This window comes from Leptodactylus fuscus, chromosome 2 (genome assembly GCF_031893055.1).
Source record: "Leptodactylus fuscus isolate aLepFus1 chromosome 2, aLepFus1.hap2, whole genome shotgun sequence".
NCBI lineage: Eukaryota > Metazoa > Chordata > Amphibia > Anura > Leptodactylidae > Leptodactylus > Leptodactylus fuscus.
In genome coordinates this window covers 2,688,647-2,713,450 of record NC_134266.1, presented here as the reverse complement: position 1 = coordinate 2,713,450, position 24,804 = coordinate 2,688,647, and the positions used below count along the sequence as shown (strand labels likewise).

At 46.7% G+C, this 24,804-nt stretch overlaps 1 protein-coding gene across 1 annotated transcript in view; it reads right to left on the bottom strand.

Annotated features, from left to right (window-relative positions):
* Nucleotides 1-7,405: 7,405 nt before the first annotated feature.
* Nucleotides 7,406-24,804, bottom strand: part of ARHGAP31 (Rho GTPase activating protein 31) — a 157,666-nt gene continuing 140,267 nt past the window's right edge. The window contains exons 8-12 of the mRNA XM_075263293.1: nt 14,377-14,504; nt 13,840-13,899; nt 11,615-12,277; nt 11,206-11,429; nt 7,406-10,545 (exon numbers count right to left, since the gene is read on the bottom strand). Coding sequence (XP_075119394.1) covers nt 8,392-10,545; nt 11,206-11,429; nt 11,615-12,277; nt 13,840-13,899; nt 14,377-14,504 — 3,229 coding nt within the window. The 3' untranslated portion in view covers nt 7,406-8,391. The remainder of the gene's footprint in view (nt 10,546-11,205; nt 11,430-11,614; nt 12,278-13,839; nt 13,900-14,376; nt 14,505-24,804) is intronic.

Sequence of the window (24,804 nt, the reverse complement as noted above, 5' to 3'; positions counted from 1 at the left end):
GAGCAGTCTGTAATAGAGTATGGGGAGCAGTCTGTAATAGAGAGTATGGGGAGCAGTCTGTAATAAACAGTATGGGGAGCAGTCTGTAATAGAGGGTATGGGGAGCAGTCTGTAATAGAGAGTATGGGGAGCAGTCTGTCATAGAGAGTATGGGGAGCCGTCTGTAATAGAGAGTATGGGGAGCAGTCTGTAATAGAGAGTATGGGGAGCAGTTTGTAATAGAGAGTATGGGGAGCAGACTGTAATAGACAGTATGGGGAGCAGTCTGTAATAGACAGTATGGGGAGCAGTCTGTAATAGACAGTATGGGGAGCAGTCTGTAATAGACAGTATGGGGAGCAGTCTGTAATAGACAGTATGGGGAGCAGTCTGTAATAGACAGTATGGGGAGCAGTCTGTCATAGAGAGTATGGGGAGCAGTCTGTAATAGACAGTATGGAGAGCAGTCTGTCATGGAGAGTATGGGGAGCAGTCTGTAATAGATAGTATGAGGAGCAGTCTGTAATAGAGAGTATGGAGAGCAGTCTGTCATAGAGAGTATGGGGAGCAGTCTGTAATAGATAGTATGAGGAGTAGTTTGTAATAGAGAGTATGGAGAGCAGTCTGTCATGGAGAGTATGGGGAGCAGTCTGTAATAGATAGTATGAGGAGCAGTCTGTAATAGAGAGTATGGGGAGCAGTCTGTAACATAGAGAGTATGGGGAGCAGTCTGTAATAGAGAGTATGGGGAGCAGTCTGTAACAGAGAGTTTGAGGAGCAGTCTGTAATAGAGAGTATGGGGAGCAGTCTGTAACAGAGAGTTTGAGGAGCAGTCTGTAATAGAGAGTATGGGGAGCAGTCTGTAATAGAGAGTATAGGGGGCAGTCTGTAATAGATAGTATGGGGAATAGTCTGTCACATAGAGAGTATGGGGAGCAGTCTGTAATAGAGAGTATGGGGAGCAGTCTGTCATAGAGAGTATGGGGAGCAGTTTGTAATAGAGAGTATGGGGAGCAGTCTGTAATAGACAGTATGGGGAGCAGTCTGTAATAGACAGTATGGGGAGCAGTCTGTAATAGACAGTATGGGGAGCAGTCTGTAATAGACAGTATGGGGAGCAGTCTGTAATAGACAGTATGGAGAGCAGTCTGTCATGGAGAGTATGGGGAGCAGTCTGTCATAGAGAGTATGGGGAGCAGTCTGTAATAGACAGTATGGAGAGCAGTCTGTCATGGAGAGTATGGGGAGCAGTCTGTCATAGAGAGTATGGGGAGCAGTCTGTAATAGACAGTATGGAGAGCAGTCTGTCATGGAGAGTATGGGGAGCAGTCTGTAATAGATAGTATGAGGAGCAGTCTGTAATAGAGAGTATGGAGAGCAGTCTGTCATAGAGAGTATGGGGAGCAGTCTGTAATAGATAGTATGAGGAGTAGTTTGTAATAGAGAGTATGGAGAGCAGTCTGTCATGGAGCGTATGGGGAGCAGTCTGTAATAGATAGTATGAGGAGCAGTCTGTAATAGACAGTATGGGGAGCAGTCTGTAATAGACAGTATGGGGAGCAGTCTGTCATAGAGAGTATGGGGAGCAGTCTGTAATAGACAGTATGGAGAGCAGTCTGTCATGGAGAGTATGGGGAGCAGTCTGTAATAGAGAGTATGGGGAGCAGTTTGTGATAGAGAGTATGGGGAGCAGTCTGTAATAAACAGTATGGGGAGCAGTCTGTAATAGAGGGTATGGGGAGCAGTCTGTAATAGAGAGTATGGGGAGCAGTTTGTCATAGAGAGTATGGGGAGCCGTCTGTAATAGAGAGTATGGGGAGCAGTCTGTAATAGAGAGTATGGGGAGCAGTTTGTAATAGAGAGTATGGGGAGCAGTCTGTAATAGTATGGGGAGCAGTCTGTAATAGAGAGTATGGGGAGCAGTCTGTAATAGAGAGTATGGGGAGAAGTGTGTAATAGAGAGTATGGGGAGCATTCTGTAATAGATAGTATGGGGAGCAGTCTGTAATAGAGAGTATGGGGAGCAGTCTGTAATAGAGAGTATGGGGAGCAGTCTGTAATAGAGAGTATGGGGAGCAGTGCAACATAGAGAGTATGAGGAGCAGTCTGTAATAGATAGTATGGGGAGCAGTTGGTCATAGAGAGAATGGGGAGCAGTCTGTAATAGAGAGTATGGAGAGCAGTCTGTCATAGAGAGTATGGGGAGCAGTCTGTAATAGATAGTATGAGGAGTAGTTTGTAATAGAGAGTATGGAGAGCAGTCTGTCATGGAGAGTATGGGGAGCAGTCTGTAATAGATAGTATGAGGAGCAGTCTGTAATAGAGAGTATGGGGAGCAGTCTGTAACAGAGAGAGTATGGGGAGCAGTCTGTAATAGAGAGTATGGGGAGCAGTCTGTAACAGAGAGAGTATGGGGAGCAGTCTGTAATAGAGAGTATGGGGAGCAGTCTGTAACAGAGAGTTTGAGGAGCAGTCTGTAATAGAGAGTATGGGGAGCAGTCTGTAATAGAGAGTATGGAGAGCAGTCTGTAATAGAGAGTATGGGGAGCAGTCTGTAATAGAGAGTATAGGGGGCAGTCTGTAATAGATAGTATGGGGAATAGTCTGTCACATAGAGAGTATGGGGAGCAGTCTGTAATAAAGAGTATGGGGAGCAGTCTGTAATAGAGAGTATGGGGAGCATTCTGTAATAGAGAGTATGGGGAGCAGTCTGTAATAGAGAGTATGTGGCGCAGTCTGTCATAGACAGTATGGGGAGCAGTCTGTAATAGAGAGTATGGGGAGCAGTCTGTAATAGAGAGTATGGGGAGCAGTCTGTAATACAGAGTATGGAGAGCAGTCTGTAATAGATAGTATGGGGAGCAGTCTGTAATAGAGAATATGGGGAGCAGTACAACATAGAGAGTATGAGGAGCAGTTTGTAATAGAGAGTATGGGGAGCAGTTTGTAATAAAGAGAGTATGGGGAGCCGTCTGTAATATAGAGTATGGAGACCAGTCTGTAACAGAGAGTTTGGGGGGCAGTCTGTAACAAAGAGTATGGGGAGCAGTCTGTAATAGAGAGTATGGGGAGCAGTTTGTAATAAAGAGAGTATGGGGAGCCGTCTGTAATATAGAGTATGGAGACCAGTCTGTAATAGAGAGTATGGGGAGCAGTCTGTAACATAGAGAGTATGGGGAGCAGTCTGTAACATAGAGAGTATGGGGAGCAGTCTGTAATAGAGAGGATGGGGACCAGTCTGTAATAGAGAGTATGGGGAGCCGTCTGTAATAGAGAGTATGGAGAGCAGTCTGTAATAGAGAGTATGGGGAGCAGTCTGTAATAGAGAGTATGGGGAGCAGTCTGTAATAGAGATTATGAGGAGCAGTCTGTAATAGATAGTATGGGGAGCAGTCTGTAATAGAGAATATGGGGAGCAGTCTGTAATAGAGAGTATGGGGAGCAGTCTGTAATAGAGAGTATGGGAAGCAGTCTGTAATAGAGAGTATGGGGAGCAGTCTGTAATAGAGAGTATGAGGAGCAGTCTGTAATAGAGAGTATGGGGAGCAGTCTGTAATAGATAGTATGGGGAGCATTCTGTAATAGAGAGTATGGGGAGCAGTCTGTAATAGATAGTATGGGGAGCATTCTGTAATAGAGAGTATGGGGAGCATTCTGTAAGAGAGAGTATGGGGAGCAGTCTGTAATAGAGAGTATGGGGAGCAGTCTGTAATAGACAGTATGGGGAGCATTCTGTAAGAGAGAGTATGGGGAGCAGTCTGTAATAGAGAGTATGGGGAGCAGTCTGTAATAGAGAGTATGGGGAGCAGTCTGTAATAGAGAGTATGGGGGGCAGTCTGTAACAGAGAGTATGGGGAGCAGTCTGTAATAGAGAGTATTGGTACCAGTCTGTAATAGAGTATGGGGAGCCGTCTGTAATAGAGAGTATGGAGAGCAGTCTGTAACATAGAGAGTATGGGGAGCAGTCTGTAAAAGATAGTATGGGGAGCAGTCTGTAATAGAGAGAATGGGGAGCAGTCTGTAATAGAGAGTATGGGGAGCAGTACAACATAGAGAGTATGAGGAGCCGTTTGTAATAGAGAGTATGGGGAGCAGTCTGTAATAGGTAGTATGGGGAGCAGTCTGTAATAGAGTGTATGGGGAGCAGTCTGTAATAGAGAGTATGGGGAGCAGTCTGTAATAGAGAGTATGGGGAGCAGTCTGTAATAGAGAGTATGGGGGAGCAGTCTGTAATAGAGAGTATGGGGGAGCAGTCTGTAATAGATAGTATGGGGAGCAGTCTGTAATAGAGAGTATGGGGAGCAGTCTGTAATAGAGAGTATGGGGAGCAGTCTGTAACATAGAGAGTATGAGGAGCAGTCTAACATAGAGAGTATGGGGAGCAGTCTGTAATAGTATGGGGAGCAGTCTGTAATAGATAGTATGGGGAGCAGTCTGTAATAGATTGTATGGGGAGCAGTCTGTAATAGAGAGTATGGGGAGCAGTCTGTAATTCAGAGTATGGAGAGCAGTCTAACATAGAGAGTATGGAGAGCAGTCTGTAATAGAGAGTATGGGGAGCAGTCTGTCATAGAGAGTATGGGGAGCAGTCTGTCATAGAGAGTATGGGGAGCAGTCTGTAATAGAGAGTATGGGGAGCCGTCTGTAATAGAGAGTATGAGGAGCAGTCTGTAATAGAGAGTATGGGGAGTGGTCTGTAACAGAGTATGGGGAGCAGTCTGTAATAGAGAGTGTGGAGAGCAGTCTGTCAGAAAAAGGTGGAGGCGGGGAGCAGTCTGTGAGAGAGCTGGAGGTGGGGAGCAGTCTGTGAAATGAAGAGTAGTCTGAGAGCAGGCACACAAAGCAGTCTGTGTTAGATGGGGCAGCCTATATGAGAGGAGGACGTATAAGCACTCTATTGCTGGGAGAAGTCGTCATGGTGGTCTAGGTCAGACGGAAAAAACGAATGACTCCGATCAGAGGAAAGGTCTGGTATCTCCCACTATATGGTCACTATATGGCATCGGACACCGTCTACCAGGACTTCTTCACAGTCAGAAGCTGCCATATTGTCCGTGGCCTCACGGCGGCATCTCCAGCAAGAAGGAAAATAGAAAATACAAACATAGACCTGATTGAATTTTTTATATAAAAATTTTTATTTTCCAGATCAAACGGCAACAAAAACTGGACTGAAATAACAGGATATAAAACTGCAAACCAACTCTCATTTTTTTGCCACTGGGGGGCACTGCTCACCTTAACAAGAACCCAGACAAGGCTGTGGGTGCAGTGAGCAGTGCGGACGCCCCATCAGTGTTTGGCAGATCCCTCACCGGGGGTCATAGTAACATTTCACCCACAGATTCCAGTTTTAGTGGATTGTGACAAAATAAAATACTATTAAATTAGCACCGCTGCTTGCGAGTCGTCTGGTCCAGTTGTGGGGGCGTCTCCCAAGCCCCGCCTCCTCTTATATAGATTTACTTATATTCTTGTTATTTATATTATTATTATACACTTCAGAGACGGCGTAGATACATCACAAATACCGAGACAGCTTATCTGCGTACATACAGTATAATACACCCCCCGCCCCACCCCCGCCGAAAATACAACATAGGAAGTTATCAGCAAATATCGCTCCGCGGAAGGGATATGCCGGAAATGCCAAATTATAAGAAAATTAAAAAATCCCAGTAAAAATGACGATTTTGTAATTTAGTCTGTATTTTTTATTGTGCAGTTTTTGCTAAATAGGTTACTGTGTTGTGTTTTATATCAGAATATTTATTAATTTTTTTATTATTATTTTTTTGTCCATTTTGGGCAGTATTATAGTAGTTATATTATTGTACATGATGCGGTATAATAGCAGTAATATTATTGTTCATTAGGTGGCAGTGTTATACTAGTTATAGTCTAGTAGATTCAGAAAGTATTATAGTAGTTATATTATTGTCCACAGGGTGGCAGTATTATTGTTATATTCTTGTCCCTAGGAGCAGTATTATAGTAGTTTTATTATTGTACATGAGGCGGTATAATAGCAGTAATATTATTGCTCTCTAGGTGGCAGTATTATAGTAATTATAGTCTAGTAGATTCAGACAGTATTATAGTAGTTATATTCTTGTACATAGGGTGGCAGTATTATAGTAGTTATATTCTTGTACATAGGAGTAGTATTATAGTAGTTATATTCTTGTACAGAGGGGGCAGTATTATAGTAGTTATATTCTTGTACATAGGGGGCAGTATTATAGTACTTATATTCTTGTACATAGGAGCAGTATTATAGTAGTTATATTCTTGTACATAGGAGTAGTATTATAGTAGTTATATTCTTGTACATAGGAGCAGTATTATAGTAGTTATATAGCTATACATAAGGGGCAGTATAATACCAGTTATATTACTACACAACAGGGTCATTGCTATTGTTATATTTTTGAACATAGCGGGCAGTATTATACCGGTTACATTTTTGTCCATGGGGGCAGTATTATACTAACTTTAAGGCTTACAAAACTGCTCCCTATGCACTAGACCTACACAAACCTCTATGCACTGTAACAATTAGGGAGGGTTCACACGGAGTAATGTGCCGCGTGATGTGGCACGTAGATGCCGCGTGAGCTTTTGCGGGCCGTATACGCTCCCATTGATTTCACAAAATCACGGCCGCAAAATAGCACGCCGTTTACAATCCCCGCTCCCATTGAAAACAATGGGAGTGAATACGGCCACAAATGCTCCCGCGGCGTAGACGTGCCAGATTAAATCTTGTGAACCCTCCCTTATACTTTAGGCCATAGGGGGCGGTATATTACACTTGATAGTGTTGGTGTCATAAATATATTCTAAATTTAAACGGATTCTACCATTAGAAACTTTTTTTTTCTCCCTGACATGTCGGAATAGGATATTCGTCTCCTACCTTTGCATATCTTCTCTGTGCTGCCGTTCGGTTAAAATCCCAATTTCTGCCGGTATTCAAATGAGTTCTCTCGAAGCACTGGGGGCGGGCCCCAGCACTCAAACAGCACTGGGAGCGTCCCCAATGCTGTGAGAGAACTCTCCAGCTCCGCCTCCATCTGCTTCAGGAACACCCTCTTCACCGCGTCTTCTTCCGGCGATGGCTTCAAACTTCTAGGCCTCGGGCCTAGGGCAAAGCCGACTGTGCATGCCCGCAGGCCACAAGAAAAATGGCCACTTACAATACTATGTAAGTGGCCATTTTTCTTGTGGCCGCGGGTATGCGTAGTCGGCTTTGCCCTAGGCCCGAGGCCTAGAAGTTTGAAGCCACCGCCGGAAGAAGACGCGGTGAAGAGGATGTTCCTGAAGCAGATGGAGGCGGAGCTGGAGAGTTCTCTCACAGCATTGGGGACGACCCCAGTGCTGTTTGAGTGCTGGGGCCCGCCCCCAGTGCTGCGAGAGGACTCATTTGCATACCAGCGGAAAACGGGATTTTAAACGAACAGCGGCATGGAGAAGACATCTAAAGGTAGGAGAAGAATAACCAAAAGGGCAAAGTAAGATATTTAGCAAAAACTGCACAAATGGACCTCAGATCCCTGTAACAGGCCGTAGACCTCGATGTTTTGTTGTTTTATAATCTTTGGTGTTCTTATCTGAAAACTACAAAATTGTTCCCTATGACAAGTCTTCCAGGCACAACAAAACATGCTGTAGTCATATTTTCTGCCCAGCTCCATATCAAACATCTGAGTGGTGGTGACTGTCCCATCCATTGCTGACTAGTTTTTGGTCTCGTCTGTGTCATATCTTTCATGGTCACCTCTAAGGAAAGACATCCCAAAGAAGAAGACGCTCCATAGACTCCAAAAAGACTCCAAACTGCAAAAACATTCTCTTGCAGAAAAGCATGATCCCCCGCCAGAGCCGATGGCTGCCGAAAGCTTATACTTATATTCATATATAACATTATTAGAGATTAAGTCATTTTTTTTCAAAAACATTTAAATAAAGTTTTGAAAACAAGATGTCTGCCATCTTCAACATTGCGCATCCACCAAATGGGCCACCTTGGCTGTGGTCGGGTAAATGCACGTTTAATCCGTTGAATTTCCTTTTTGGGTGTATTTTCAAGTGCTTTCGAGACTGGAAATTTTTGAAACTTTTCTAAAATGAAAAACATTCAACGTAAGCAGTGACCCTCTTTACCGTCCTGTGGTTAATCTGACCGTGTGAACTGCACTGCAGCTATAGATTATCGTTAATATGTAGAGAAAGCAAAATGTAAAGAAAAAAATTAAAATTGCGAAATTCAAAAAGTTTCCACCCGGAATAATCTGGAGCTGGGAAATTTTTTTGTTTTTGTTACAAATGAGTACTTTGTTTCCCCCCAATGTTGCGTAGAACATTGAAATAAGTCTTTATAGGGTGAAATATGAACCTTCATTGAAGATGTCACTCAATTTGCCTCCCACTCCGACTGTCCAAGATGACAGATCTCCGTTGGGGTTGGTAGAAACAACTCGTTGAGGTCTCAAGTCTTTGCCCATTTTTGGGGATTGTCATTTTATTCCTGAGTATGACCCCATCTGGCGTTCTCTGGTTCTCACCTGTGGACTCTTGAGCCGTCTGCGTTGGACTTTTAATAGGACTCAGGAGAATTTTCGAGTCAATGGAAGGGTGATCCATAATGGGGAAAGGCGGGCTGAACAAGATGAGGCTTTGAGGTCTTCCAGATCTTGCTCGAAATGAAGACCTCGAAAGTCCAGAAGATCGTTCCATTTTGGATGACAAGGGTGTATCTCCTGCAGCTTCCCCGTCTGAAGTCCGCTTCCTACGGAGGACTGGGGGGTCTTGAGGAATGCTGTGGTTGCTCTCTGTAGAAGAGTTTGATCCGGAATGGTGCGGAGTAGGTACAGTAATTGGGTTATTGTTTTCCTTCTCTTCGACAGGTTTGACCTCTGTTTTTGGACTCTTTGGAATGTCATTGTGCCCAGTTACTGGTGGTAATGGCTGCTTTGGCACCAAGTCCGGTTCACTGGCTACAACTTTTTTCTCCAGATCTGGAACTTCTGCATCTGCATTTATTGTCTGCAAGGGTTGAGGAATTTGAGTGTACTGAACCTTGGGTGGTATGACTGGCACCGCCTTTGCTTGACACATCTTGATCATAAATGACGCCCTTACGGCCGACACACTCACAGGAGCCGAATTGCGGCGGCTCATTGGATGGTGATTTGTCGATGTGTAGTCCAGGTCCGTAGAGGAGGTTGACTTCTCGTTTAGACTCTTTGACCGGTCATACAAAGCTAGCGTTGTCACTGTACTTGACTGGTGGATCTGTTGACTCTTTGGCACCACAGAATCAGGAGGGGTCGAGTTTTCGAAAACAAAAATATCAGCTCCTGACGTAGAGGCGGCCTCTAAGTTCAAAGATGATGGCCGTGTTTTTGGTTTCTCTGAGACGTTTTTGTCATCGCCAGTTCTGTTTTCGATTGTATTGGAATGATTGTAAACATCAAGTGGCATTTGTGAGTCCTGGGGATTCAGCAAATCAACCACTGAATTTAATGGACCTGTAGAGTTTTGGTGTCCACTGTCCCTTACCCGTGACACATTTACCCCAGGTTCTCCATGTGAAGCGGTTTCAATATTATTGGGGCAGCAATCACTCTCATTAGGAATCTTTACCATTTCTGAAATTTTAGATGTCCCTTGGCTACGTCTTGGTTCTTTTTGTACGTTTCGGTTAAATAGTTGCTCAGTCCTTGACCTTACATAGGAACCCCCTTCTGCTTTAATTTCGGCAACTTTCATGGTCCACTGACTCGTCCTGGTGTCCTTACTGTCCAGAGATAAGCTACGGGTAAACTCTGGCCTTTTGTACAGTTCTCCGGTGGTTCCTCTTCTCTTTGGTGGTATAGCTGGAGCTTCCTTCTCAAGAAAGTTCTTTAATTTTGGAGAATGTAGTGGACTTGTTACCCAGTGGTGATCTTCCCAAAATTCTTCAAGCTCAAACGTGTGTCCACTCTCCATCTCAAGATCCTCATCATCATTGTCTAAAGACTCACTTGACTTCCTATCATCAACTTTCTCTTCAAAGTTCTCTTCTGCTCTTTCTAGATCCGCACTCACCTGCAACTTTTTGTCACATTCTGCTTTTGTTCCTTCTTCTTTTATAGGTGAAACCTCTTTTTCTGTCTTTTCAGGAACCGGTTCTACAAGGCTTCCATCTTCATTGGCAGTGGCTAATTTTGAAGGTTGGTCATCCATGACTAGTTCTTCCTGGTCTCTACATTCTTTGGCCTCTTGAGGTAGAGCGCTGCTGCTTTCCAGTTCATTCGGAAGTGAAGGAACAAGGTTTTCCTTCTCAATGTTGGCTTCCTGTTTCACTCCATCATCACTTATAGGTTCCATAGAAGGACCAGACAAGCCACCGGTAGCACCATCCGATTCTACGAGAAGTTTATTCAGAGGTGACGGAGATCTCTTAGAATCCAGGGGACTGTCTGAATGGGTAGTAAGGTCTTCCTCAGACTCGATAATCTTCAGTTCTTGTTGAATATTTGGCCAAAGTGGGTCCAGAAGAGTGACGGAGGCATCATCATCCTTAAAGAAGGAAAACCAGAAGATTAAAACTTGGCGCACAATAAGAGAAGTATTCTCATGTCAGACACTTATGTCTCAGATACTCAAGTCCACAGAAGAAAGTACTAATAGGTGCAGGTCCCATCTCTGATTCCATCCCATTTGGTGTGGTAGTTGTTGGATGGGAAAGGAGACCACAAGGTCACGCAGGCCTCCTCATTCACTTGCATAGGACGGAAATAAGAATGTCCGCCTATTTCCATAACTAAGAGAATGGAGACATCCATAACATTTGTGGCCTCCTCTGAAGTTGTCCTGCCTAGGTGGTAGAAAGAAGAGGCCATCTCATCAGCCAGGATGGGTGACAATGATGTGGTCTCCAAGGTGGGACCTACACCTATCAGATATTTATGGCATGGAGATGGAAATGTCCCTTTAATCTTTATATAATACTACAAATGACTATTAAAGGGAAATGTAGTTGGAAATGTAGGATCCAAAAAGCCCTGGTGGACTTTCCACAGCTACATTTCGGTGGGTGCTCTTTGTCTTACTGCGGACACCAGGGTGGTAGACCCTATAGACCCTTTAAAGTCACCGTTACAAAGTGAGACTCGTCTAACCAAGTGAATCTCTCAAATCGATGACAAGAAGATTAAAGACCTGAGCCCAGATTGATACCTGGTCATTCGAGAAGAGCTCATCCAAGTCACTCATTTCTTTTTTCTCCTCTGCGGGTGTTTTCAATGGTTCTGGTTTCTTCATCTCCAAGTCTTTGACTTGAGAGAGCTCATTGATAGATGTTGGCTCATTTGGCTTCCTGTCTACGGCAGAGATGGGTAATATGTCGGGTAACTGGGACATCTCAAGTAATATTTCCTTCAAAGTCAGGGTTCGATCGTCTTCTGCAAGGACAAAATACAAAACTATATCAAAAACAATGAAAAAAATAATGAGAATGGTTGAGATGACTTTGACCATCTCTGAAGACATGAAGTGAAAAGATGAAGACTACGCTCAACGGGAGATGGCTGAAGAAACAATGTACAGGCCAAAGAAATGATGGAGATCATTCACTACCCAATCTTACCTTCAAACAAATCCGGGCTAAGGTCTTTAAGACAGGGTCTCCTTGGCTCTGGGACTTTAATAGGTTCAGCCACATCTGGAGATCGAGGTCCTATTTTGAGTCCACTTTTGGTATTGGAGTCTGCACCTGGGGATCTTGGACCTGTATCCGGTTCCAGCAGAGGTAACTCCTCCAGGCTGGAGAGAAGATGGCGCTCCTTGGAGTTGGCTCGGCACGGAGTACTATTGGCACTGATGACTGCAGAAACACGAAGAGGAACTGAGACAGCGAACGGTTCTGAGATGTTGAGGGCTTTTCTTTGGTGTCTGGGCGAGGCTTCCAGAGGGAATAGACTGCCGGGGAATCCAGATTTGGTGGGGCCATCGGTTGAAGTATAAAACATCTTCCTTCCTTTTGGAGAGTTTTGTTCATTCTCTAGGTCATCGCCAATCCGGAATACTTTCATCTGTTCAGGCGGAGGTTTCACCTGAGGTGTCTTGAGGGTAGTTTTCTCTTGAGTAGAGCCACCTGTAGCACCGATGGTTTCTTCGCTGTCCCATTCACTGTCTTGTTTGCTCACGTCATAAGTGCTGCCAGTTCCTGTAGCTCGCGACCTAAGGACTGGAATAAAAAAGCCACCGGCGACCACCGGTCTCTTGAATCGGCCAGATTTTTCATCCTCACCTTGTGAAAAAATAAAAGAAGTGGCAATGTTGTTTCCAATACGATCATTTATATAGACTGGTATAGTGACGGCATTATTATACCAAGTCAGAGCATAAGAGGGAGCTGTGCCAGGACATACAATGGGGAGGGAGGGAGGAAGGGAGGGAAGGAAGGAAGGAAGGAGGGAAGGAAGAGAGGGAAGGAAGGAAGGAAGGGAGGGAGGGAGGAAGGAGGGAGGGAGGAAGGAGGGAAGGAAGAAGGATGGAGGGAGGGAGGAAGGAAGGAAGGAGGGAAGGAAGGAAGGAAGGGAGGGAGGACGGAAGGAGGAAGGAAGGAGGGAAGGAGGGAAGGAAGAGAGGGAAGGAAGGAAGGAAGTAAGGGAGGGAGGGAGGGAGGAAGGAAAGAAGGAAGGAGGGAGGAAGGAAGGAAGGAAGGAGGGAGGAAGGAAGGAAGGAAGGAAGGAAGGAAGGAGGGAGGAAGGGAGGGAGGAGGGAAGGAAGGGAGGGAGGAGGGAAGGAGAAAGGAAGGAGGGAAGGAGGAAGGAAAGAAGGAAGGAGGGAGGAAGGAAGGAAGGAAGGAAGGAGGGAGGGAGGACGGAAAGAAGGAAAAAAGGAAGGAAAGAAGGAAGGAAAGAAGGAAGGAAGGAAGGAAGGAAGGAAGGAAGGAAGGAGGGAAGAAGCAAAGAAGAAAGGAAGGAAAGAAGGAAGGAAGGAAGGAAGGAAGGAAGGAAGGAAGGGAGGAAGGAAGGAAGGAAGGAAGGAAGGAGGGAGGGATGAAGGAAGGAAGGAAGGAAGGAAAGAAGGAAGGAGGGAGGAAGGAAGGAGGGAGGAAGGAAGGAAGGAAGGAGGAAGGAAGGAAGGAAGGAAGGAAGGAAGAAAGGAAGAAAGGAAGGAGGGAGGAAGGGAGGAAGGAAGGAAAGAAGGAAGAAAGGGAGGAAGGAAGGAAGGAAGTAAGGAAGGAAGGAAGGGAGGAAGGAAGGAAGGAAGGAAGAAAATAGATAAGAGTGAGATGGACATACGATAGACCTACTCTATCTAACTATCGTGCCATCTCTAATCATATCATGTCTATCTATCTATCTATCTCCTATCTATCTATCTATCTATCTATCTATCTATCTATCTATCTATCTCCTATCTATCTATCTATCTATCTATCTATCTATCTATCTATCTATCTCCTATCTATCTATCTATCTATCTATCCTTCTTTCTATCTTTCCTCTTGTATTGTGCATGTTCCATCTCTATACAGAATCCATCACGGTGTTGCTGCTGTTGATGTGACTTTTTGTGCGCTCTCGCCCGCTTATAACACCCCATAAATCAGGACCTGCTGCGAGTGCAGGAATATGGATAACAGAGTAACAAACCCTCTACATGATTGGTGTGACAGGCGGCCACTTCTTGGGCCGTATCAATCACCTGCAGAGTGACAATAATTCTCCGTGATTGTGATCGCAACGCTTAACTGCGGCACTGACTGGCACAACTTGTAAATAATATTTTTCGGCAGTGCTGGAAGTGATGGATGTGGAGGTGACGGCTGCGGCTCATATACGGGTGGGGGGTTGTACTAACCTTCTGTAGGTAATGAGCACAAGGAGTCCATGCTCTTGGCCGGCCGGATGGTGGCCTTGTCTGCGGAGAGAGATGGTCAGTGTTATAGATACAGGAAAGTCTCAGCCTTGACTTTATATATCCAAAGTGAAGACTGCCTTAACCCCTTCCCGCCCTCCTTCCAAAAGCCATAACTTTATAGCCGTATGAGGGCTTAATTTTTGCAGGACGAACTGTACTTCCTAATGGCACCATTTAATATTCCATGCAATCTATTGGGAAGCGTAAGGGACAGCATAAGGTGATTTGGGGGAATGTCTGAGGTTTTGGACTTACATGATGAAATTCTCACTGTTTGCAGCCACCACTAGGGGGAGCTCTGGAGCTTACTGCATATGGCTCATCCATTGAACTCAAACTGCTGAGTTCCCCCTAGTGGTGGTTGCAGACATACACAATATCATGTTAAGGGATTTGGAAGAAATGGAGATCTGACTTCACTTTCAATGACCAGCTGGGTGTAGTAGAGTATACGGTAACTCCTTCTTATAGACTCACCCCCCATTTCTTTCTGCCCTCGGACAAACACACTCCCATTACGGCTCAGTTTAGACTTGGATTCAGTTCCAGAGCGGCCAAGGTTGAATATTGATCTCCACTTCTTAGACTTGGTGGAAAGTTTCCTCCTGCAGGAAAAAGAACAGATTAGGAGGGAACCAGAAGATCCGCTCAGACGTCTGATATATCAAGTGTTATACGGTATTATAGAGGTATGAAGAATACAGCCTATCCGTATACTAGAGAGCGGTGACATCACTGAGAATACAGCCTATCCGTATACTAGAGAGCAGTGACATCACTGAGAATACAGCCTATCCGTATACTAGAGAGCGGTGACATCACTGAGAATACAGCCTATCCGTATACTAGAGAGCGGTGACATCACTGAGAATACAGCCTATCCGTATACTAGAGAGCGGTGACATCACTGAGAATACAGCCGATCTATATACTAGAGAGCGGTGACATCACTGAGAATACAGCCTATCCGTATACTAGAGAGCAGTGACATCACTGAGAATACAGCCTATCCGTATACTAGAGAGCGGTGACATCACTGAGAATACAGCCTATCCGTATACTAGAGAGCGGTGACATCACTGAGAATACAGCCTATCCGTATACTAGAGAGCAGTGACATCACTGAGAATACAGCCTATCCGTATACTAGAGAGCAGTGACATCACTGAGAATACAGCCTATCCGTATACTAGAGAGCGGTGACATCACTGAGAATACAGCCTATCCGTATACTAGAGCGCAGTGACATCACTGAGAATACAGCCTATCCGTATACTAGAGAGCAGTGACATCACTGAGAATACAGCCTATCCGTATACTAGAGAGCAGTGACATCACAGAGAATACAGCCTATCCGTATACTAGAGCGCAGTGGCATCACTGAGAATACAGCCTATCCGTATACTAGAGCGCAGTGACATCACAGAGAATACAGCCTATCCGTATACTAGAGCGCAGTGACATCACTGAGAATACAGCCTATCCGTATACTAGAGAGCGGTGACATCACTGAGAATACAGCCTATCCATATACTAGAGAGCAGTGACATCACTGAGAATACAGCCTATCCATATACTAGAGAGCAGTGACATCACAGAGAATACAGCCTATCCGTATACTAGAGAGCGGTGACATCACTGAGAATACAGCCTATCCATATACTAGAGAGCGGTGACATCACTGAGAATACAGCCTATCCGTATACTAGAGAGCGGTGACATCACTGAGAATACAGCCTATCCGTATACTAGAGAGCAGTGACATCACTGAGAATACAGCCTATCCGTATACTAGAGAGCGGTGACATCACTGAGAATACAGCCTATCCGTATACTAGAGAGCAGTGACATCACTGAGAATACAGCCTATCCGTATACTAGAGAGCGGTGACATCACTGAGAATACAGCCTATCTATATACTAGAGAGCAGTGACATCACTGAGAATACAGCCTATCCGTATACTAGAGAGCAGTGACATCACTGAGAATACAGCCTATCCGTATACTAGAGAGCGGTGACATCACTGAGAATACAGCCTATCCATATACTAGAGAGCAGTGACATCACTGAGAATACAGCCTATCCGTATACTAGAGAGCGGTGACATCACTGAGAATACAGCCGATCCATATACTAGAGCGCAGTGACAACACTGAGAATACAGCCGATCTATATACTAGAGAGCGGTGACATCACTGAGTATACAGCCTATCCGTATACTAGAGAGCAGTGACATCACTGACTATTCCGCCTATCCGTATACTAGAGAGCGGTGACATCACTGAGAATACAGCCTATCCGTATACTAGAGAGCGGTGACATCACTGAGAATACAGCCTATCCGTATACTAGAGAGCGGTGACATCACTGAGAATACAGCCTATCCGTATACTAGAGAGCGGTGACATCACTGAGAATACAGCCGATCCATATACTAGAGCGCAGTGACAACACTGAGAATACAGCCGATCTATATACTAGAGAGCGGTGACATCACTGAGTATACAGCATATTCATTTCCATTTATAACACATAAAACATTTTCTTAACTTTTATTTTCCACAATTTCAGAGTTTTTCCTCCGCTTTTTCCCGCTTCAAGGACGTCCTCGCCCGCTGTCTTCCTACGCTTGTTATAAATCCCTCTCCAGGGCTCTACATGAAAGACTCAGCACGGAGCGCAATCCTCCATGACCCGGGGACTGCCACCTCCCCCTCAGGGACATTACTCCAGGCTTTATGGGGTCACAGACAAGTCTTCTTAAAGGGGAATTGCCCCTTATTACTTTACAGTCAGATTCGCTTTATGGTAGGTGGTCTCTGAATTGTACTGGATATGGGGCCCTGGTTTGGATTATGTATCACCATGAGGATATACACCAGGGGCGCTCGCCTTCTGTACGGCAGATTTACATTAAAAAACCCACAGAACTCAGAGTAGCAGGCAATAATTGTAAGGCCGAAGCCCCCATACTAAAGTCATAGACCACTGACCATAACACAGAAATGCCGCCACCAGATGCTTCTGAACAGTATAATGTCCTATAGCAGTCCCTACCCATAGTGTAAGATCTCATATTAGCCACCCCACACAGTATAATATACAGCTTATATAACGGCCTATATGTCTCCGTGGTTACAGACTACAAACACTGTCATGTCTGATCCTGCTGTTGATCGTTGAGAGCAAAAAAAGAGCAGAAGAGAGATAGCAGGAGATATGGAGAGCAAGAGATATGGAGAGATGGAGAGCAGGAGATACGGAGAGCAGAAGAGATGGAGAGCAGAAGAGATGGAGAGATGGAGAACAGAAGAGATGGAGAGATGGAGAGATGGAAAGCAGGAGAGATGGAGAGCAGAAGAGATGGAGAGCAGAAGAGATGGAGAGATGGAGAACAGAAGAGATGGAGAGATGGAGAGATGGAAACCAGGAGAGATGGAGAGCAGAAGAGATGGAGAACAGAAGAGATGGAGAGATGGAGAGCAGAAGATATGGAGAGCAAGAGATATGGAGAGCAAGAGATATGGAGAGCAAGAGATATGGAGAGCAAGAGATATGGAGAGCAAGAGATATGGAGAGCAGGAGAGATGGACAGCAGGAGAGATGGAGAGCAGAAGAGATGGAAAGCAGGAGAGATGGAGAGCAGGAGATATGGAGAGCAAGAGATATGGAGAGCAGGAGAGCAGAAGATATGGAGAGCAAGAGATATGGAGAGCAAGAGATATGGAAAGCAGGAGAGATGGAGAGCAGGAGAGATGGAGAGCAGGAGAGATGGAGAGCAGGAGAGATGGAGAGCAGGAGAGATGGAGAGCAGGAGAGATGGAGAGCAGGAGATATGGAGAGCAGAAGAGATGGAGAGCAGAAGAGATGGAGAGCAGAAGAGATGGAGAACAGAAGAGATGGAGAACAGAAGAGATGGAGAACAGGAGAGATGGAGAGATGGAGAGCAGGAGATACGGAGAGCAGAAGATATGGAGAGCAGAAGAGATGGAGAACAGGAGAGATGGAGAGCAGAAGAGATGGAGAGCAGGAGAGATGGAGAGCAGGAGAGATGAAGAGCAGGAGAGATGGAAAGCAGGAGAGATGGAGAGCAGGAGAGATGGAGAGCAGGAGACATGGAAAGCAGGAGACATGGAGAGCAGGAGAGATGGAGAGCAGGAGAGATGGAGAGCAGAAGAGAAGGAGAGCAGAAGAGAAGGAGAACAGAAGAGATGGAGAACAGAAGAGATGGAGAGCAGAAGAGATGGAGAGCAGGAAAGAAGGGGAGCAGGAGATATGGAGAGCAGGAGATAGGGAGAGGACATAGGGAGAGCAGGAGATAGGGAGAGCAGGAGATAGGGAGAGCAGGAGAGAAGGAGAGCAGAAGAGATGGAGAGCAGGAGAGATGGAGAGCAGAAGAGATGGAGAGCAGGAGAGATGGAGAACAGGAGAGAAGCAGAGCAGAAGACAAGGAGAGCAGAAGAGATGGAGAGCAGAAGAGATGGAGAGCAGAAGAGATGGAGAGCAGAGGAGATGGAGAGCAGGAGATATGGAGAAAAGAGGAGAGATAGCAGGAGACATGGAGAGCAGGAGAGAAGGAGAGCAGAAGAGAAGGATAGCAAGAGAGAAGAACAGGAGAGATGGAGAGCAGAAGAGAGATAGCAGAAGAGATGGCAAGAAGGAGAGCAGGAGAGGATAGCAGGAGATATGGACAGCAGAAGATATGGACAGCAGAAGAGAAGGAGAGCAGAAGAGATGGAAAGCAGGAGAGATGGAGAACAGAGGAGATGGAGAACAGAGGAGATGGAGAGCAGAAGAGATGGAGAGCAAAAGAGATGGAGAACAGGAGAGATGGAGAGCAGAAGAGATGGAGAGCAGAAGGGATGGAGAGCAGAAGAGATGGAGAACAGGAGAGATGGAGAGCAGAAAAGATGGAGAGCAGGAGAGATGGAGAGCAGAAGAGATGGAGAGCAGGAGAGATGGAGAGCAGAAGAGATATGGAGAGCAGAAGAGATGGAGAGCAGAGGAGATGGAGAGCAGAGGAGATGGAGAGCAGGAGATATGGAGAACAGGAGAGATGGAGAGCAGAAGAGATGAAGAGCAGAAGAGATGGAGAGCAGAAGAGATGGAGAGCAGAAGAGATGGAGAACAGGAGAGATGGAGAGCAGAAGAGATGGAGAGCAGAAGAGATGGAGAGCAGAAGAGATGGAGAGCAGAAGAGATGGAGAGCAGAAGGGATGGAGAGCAGAAGGGATGGAGAGCAGAAGAGATGGAGAACAGGAGAAATGAAGAGCAGAAAAGATGGAGAGCAGGAGAGATGGAGAGCAGAAGAGATGGAGAGCAGAAGAGATGGAGAGCAGAAGAGATGGAGAGCAGGAGAGATGGAGAGCAGAAGAGATATGGAGAGCAGAAGAGATATGGAGAGCAGAAGAGATATGGAGAGCAGAAGAGATGGAGAGCAGGAGATATGGAGAACAGGAGAGATGGAGAGCAGAAGAGATGAAGAGCAGAAGAGATGGAGAGCAGAAGAGATGGAGAGCAGAAGAGATGGAGAACAGGAGAGATGGAGAGCAGAAGAGATGGAGAACAGAAGAGATGGAGAGCAGAAGAGATGGAGAGCAGAAGAGATGGAGAGCAGAGGAGATGGAGAGCAGGAGAGATGGAGAACAGGAGAGATGGAGAGCAGAAGAGATGGAGAGCAGAAGGGATGGAGAGCAGAAGAGATGGAGAACAGAAGAGATGGAGAGCAGAAGAGATGGAGAACAGGAGAGATGGAGAGCAGAAGAGATATGGAGAGCAGAAGAGATGGAAAGCAGGAGAGCAGGAGAGATGGAGAGCAGGAGAGATGGAGAGCAGAAGAGATGGAGAGCAGGAGAGATGGAAAGCAGGAGAGCAGGAGAGATGGAGAGCAGGAGAGATGGAGAGCAGAAGAGATGGAGAGCAGGAGAGATGGAAAGCAGGAGAGATGGAAAGCAGGAGAGATGGAGAGCAGGAGAGATGGAGAGCAGGATAGATGGAGAGCAGAAGAGATGGAGAGCAGGAGAGATGGAGAGCAGAAGAGATGGAGAGCAGGAGAGATGGAAAGCAGGAGAGATGGAGAGCAGGAGAGATGGAGAGCAGGAGAGATGGAAAGCAGGAGAGATGGAAAGCAGGAGAGATGGAGAGCAGGAGAGATGGAGAGCAGGAGAAATGGAGAGCAGGAGAGATGGAAAGCAGGAGAGATGGAGAGCAGGAGAGATGGAGAGCAGGAGAGATGGAAAGCAGGAGACATGGAGAGCAGGAGAGATGGAGAGCAGGAGAGATGGAGAGCAGGAGAGATGGAGAGCAGGAGAGATGAACAGCAGGAGAGATGGAGAGATGGAGAGCAGGAGAGATGAAGAGCAGGAGAGATGGAGAGCAGAAGAGATGGAGAGCAGAAGAGATGGAGAGCAGGAGAGATGGAGAGCAGAAGAGATGGAGAACAGAAGAGAAGGAGAGCAGAGGAGATGGAGAGCAGAAGAGATGGAGAGCAGGAAAGAAGGGGAGCAGGAGATATGGAGAGCAGGAGATAGGGAGAGGACATAGGGAGAGCAGGAGATAGGGAGTGCAGGAGAGAAGGAGAGCAGAAGAGATGGAGAGCAGAAGAGATGGAGAGCAGGAGAGATGGAGAACAGGAGAGAAGCAGAGCAGAAGAGAAGGAGAGCAGAAGAGATGGAGAGCAGAAGAGATGGAGAGCAGAAGAGATGGAGAGCAGAAGAGATGGAGAGCAGAGGAGATGGAGAGCAGGAGATATGGAGAAAAGAGGAGAGATAGCAGGAGACATGGAGAGCAGGAGAGAAGGAGAGCAGAAGAGAAGGATAGCAGGAGAGAAGAACAGGAGAGATGGAGAGCAGAAGAGATGGCAAGAAGGAGAGCAGGAGAGGATAGCAGGAGATATGGACAGCAGAAGATATGGACAGCAGAAGAGAAGGAGAGCAGAAGAGATGGAAAGCAGGAGAGATGGAGAACAGAGGAGATGGAGAACAGAGGAGATGGAGAGCAGAAGAGATGGAGAGCAAAAGAGATGGAGAACAGGAGAGATGGAGAGCAGAAGAGATGGAGAGCAGAAGGGATGGAGAGCAGAAGAGATGGAGAACAGGAGAGATGGAGAGCAGAAAAGATGGAGAGCAGAAAAGATGGAGAGCAGGAGAGATGGAGAGCAGAAGAGATGGAGAGCAGAAGAGATGGAGAGCAGAAGAGATGGAGAGCAGAAGAGATGGAGAGCAGAAGAGATGGTGAGCAGGAGAGATGGAGAGCAGAAGAGATATGGAGAGCAGAAGAGATGGAGAGCAGAGGAGATGGAGAGCAGAAGAGATGGAGAGCAGGAGATATGGAGAACAGGAGAGATGGAGAGCAGAAGAGATGGAGAGCAGAAGGGATGGAGAGCAGAAGAGATGGAGAACAGAAGAGATGGAGAGCAGAAGAGATGGAGAACAGGAGAGATGGAGAGCAGAAGAGATGGAGAGCAGAAGAGATGGAGAGCAGAAGAGATGGAGAGCAGAAGAGATGGAGAGCAGAAGGGATGGAGAGCAGAAGGGATGGAGAGCAGAAGAGATGGAGAACAGGAGAAATGGAGAGCAGAAAAGATGGAGAGCAGGAGAGATGGAGAGCAGAAGAGATGGAGAGCAGAAGAGATGGAGAGCAGAAGAGATGGAGAGCAGGAGAGATGGAGAGCAGAAGAGATATGGAGAGCAGAAGAGATGGAGAGCAGAGGAGATGGAGAGCAGAAGAGATGGAGAGCAGGAGATATGGAGAACAGGAGAGATGGAGAGCAGAAGAGATGGAGAGCAGAAGGGATGGAGAGCAGAAGAGATGGAGAACAGAAGAGATGGAGAGCAGAAGAGATGGAGAACAGGAGAGATGGAGAGCAGAAGAGATATGGAGAGCAGAAGAGATGGAGAGCAAAGGAGATGGAGAGCAGAAGAGATGGAGAGCAGGAGAGATGGAGAGCAGGAGATATGGAGAGCAGGAGATAAGGAGAGCAGAAGAGATGGAGAGCAGAGGAGATGGAGAGCAGGAGATATGGAGAGCAGGAGATATGGAGAGCAGGAGATATGGAGAGAAGAAGAGATGGAGAGCAGAAGAGATGGAGAGCAGGAGATATGGAGAGCAGGAGATATGGAGAGCAGAAGAGATGGAGAGCAGAAGAGATGGAGAGCAGGAGAGATGGAGAGCAGGAGATATGGAGAGCAGAAGAGATGGAGAGCAGAAGAGATGAAGAGCAGAAGAGATGGAGAGCAGGAGAGATGGAGAGCAGGAGAGATGGAGAACAGGAGAGATGGAGAACAGGAGAGATGGAGAACAGGAGAGATGGAGAGCAGGAGAGATGGAGAACAGAGGAGATGGAGAACAGGAGAGATGGAGAGCAGAAGAGATGGAGAGAAGGAGAGATGGAGAGCAGGAGAGATGGAGAGCAGGAGAGATGGAAAGCAGGAGACATGGAGAGCAGGAGAGATGGAGAGCAGGAGAAATGGAGAGCAGGAGAGATGGAGAGCAGGAGAGATGAACAGCAGGAGAGATGGAGAGCAGGAGAGATGAAGAGCAGGAGAGATGGAGAGCAGAAGAGATGGAGAGCAGAACAGATGGAGAGCAGGATAGATGGAGAACAGAGGAGATGGAGAACAGAGGAGATGGAGAACAGAGGAGATGGAGAACAGAGGAGATGGAGAGCAGAAGAGATGGAGAACAGGAGAGATGGAGAGCAGAAGGGATGGAGAGCAAAAGGGATGGAGAGCAAAAGGGATGGAGAGCAGAAGAGATGGAGAGCAGGAGAGATGGAGAGCAGGAGAGATGGAGAGCAGAAGAGATGAAGAGCAGAAGAGATGGAGAGCAGAAGAGATGGAGAACAGGAGAGATGGAGAGCAGAAGAGATATGGAGAGCAGAAGAGATGGAGAGCAGAAGAGATGAAGAGCAGGAGAGATGGAGAGCAGGATAGATGGAGAACAGAGGAGATGGAGAACAGAGGAGATGGAGAGCAGAAGAGATGGAGAGCAAAAGAGATGGAGAACCGGAGAGATGGAGAGCAGAAGGGATGGAGAGCAGAAGAGATGGAGAACAGGAGAGATGGAGAGCAGAAGAGATGGAAAGCAGAAGGGATGGAGAGCAGAAGAGATGGAGAACAGGAGAGATGGAGAGCAGAAAAGATGGAGAGATGGAGAGCAGAAGAGATGGAGAGCAGAAGAGATGGAGAGCAGAAGAGATGGAGAGCAGGAGAGATGGAGAGCAGAAGAGATATGGAGAGCAGAAGAGATGGAGAGCAGAGGAGATGGAGAGCAGAAGAGATGGAGAGCAGGAGATATGGAGAACAGGAGAGATGGAGAGCAGAAGAGATGAAGAGCAGAAGAGATGGAGAGCAGAAGAGATGGAGAGCAGAAGAGATGGAGAACAGGCGAGATGGAGAGCAGAAGAGATGGAGAACAGAAGAGATGGAGAGCAGGAGAGATGGAGAACAGAAGAGATGAAAAGCAGGAGAGATGGAGAGCAGGAGATATGGAGAGCAGGAGATATGGAGAGCAGAAGAGATGGAGAGCAGAGGAGATGGAGAGCAGGAGATATGGAGAGCAGGAGATATGGAGAGCAGAAGAGATGGAGAGCAGGAGAGATGGAGAGCAGAGGAGATGGAGAGCAGGAGATATGGAGAGCAGAAGAGATGGAGAGCAGGAGATATGGAGAGCAGGAGAGATGGAGAGAAGAAGAGATGGAGAGAAGAAGAGATGGAGAGCAGGAGAGATGGAGAGCAGGAGATATGGAGAGCAGGAGATATGGAGAGCAGGAGATATGGAGAGCAGGAGATATGGAGAGCAGGAGATATGGAGAGCAGAAGAGATGGAGAGCAGGAGAGATGGAGAGCAGAAGAGATGGAGAGCAGAAGAGATGGAGAGCAGGAGAGATGGAAAGCAGGAGAGATGGAGAACAGGAGAGATGGAGAACAGGAGAGATGGAGAGCAGGAGAGATGGAGAACAGAGGAGATGGAGAGCAGAGGAGATGGAGAACAGGAGAGATGGAGAACAGAGGAGATGGAGAGCAGAAGAGATGGAGAGCAGGAGAGATGGAGAACAGAATAGATGGAGAGCAGAAGAGATGGAGAACAGGAGAGATGGAGAGCAGGAGAGATGGAGAGCAGAAGAGATGGAGAGCAGGAGAGATGGAGAGCAGAGGAGATGGAGAGCAGGAGAGATGGAGAGCAGAGGAGATGGAGAGCAGAGGAGATGGAGAGCAGGAGAGATGGAAAGAAGAAGAGATGGAGAGCAGGAGAGATGGAGAGCAGAAGAGATGGAGAGCAGAAGAGATGGAGAGCAGGAGAGATGGAGAACAGGAGAGTTGGAGAACAGGAGAGATGGAGAACAGGAGAGATGGAGAGCAGAAGAGATGGAGAACAGAAGAGATGGAGAACAGGAGAGTTGGAGAACAGGAGAGATGGAGAGCAGAAGAGATGGAGAGCAGGAGAGATGGAGAGCAGAAGAGATGGAGAGCAGAAGAGATGGAGAACAGGCGAGATGGAGAGCAGAAGAGATGGAGAACAGAAGAGATGGAGAGCAGGAGAGATGGAGAACAGAAGAGATGAAAAGCAGGAGAGATGGAGAGCAGGAGATATGGAGAGCAGGAGATATGGAGAGCAGAAGAGATGGAGAGCAGAGGAGATGGAGAGCAGGAGATATGGAGAGCAGGAGATATGGAGAGCAGAAGAGATGGAGAGCAGGAGAGATGGAGAGCAGAGGAGATGGAGAGCAGGAGATATGGAGAGCAGAAGAGATGGAGAGCAGGAGATATGGAGAGCAGGAGAGATGGAGAGAAGAAGAGATGGAGAGAAGAAGAGATGGAGAGCAGGAGAGATGGAGAGCAGGAGATATGGAGAGCAGGAGATATGGAGAGCAGGAGATATGGAGAGCAGGAGATATGGAGAG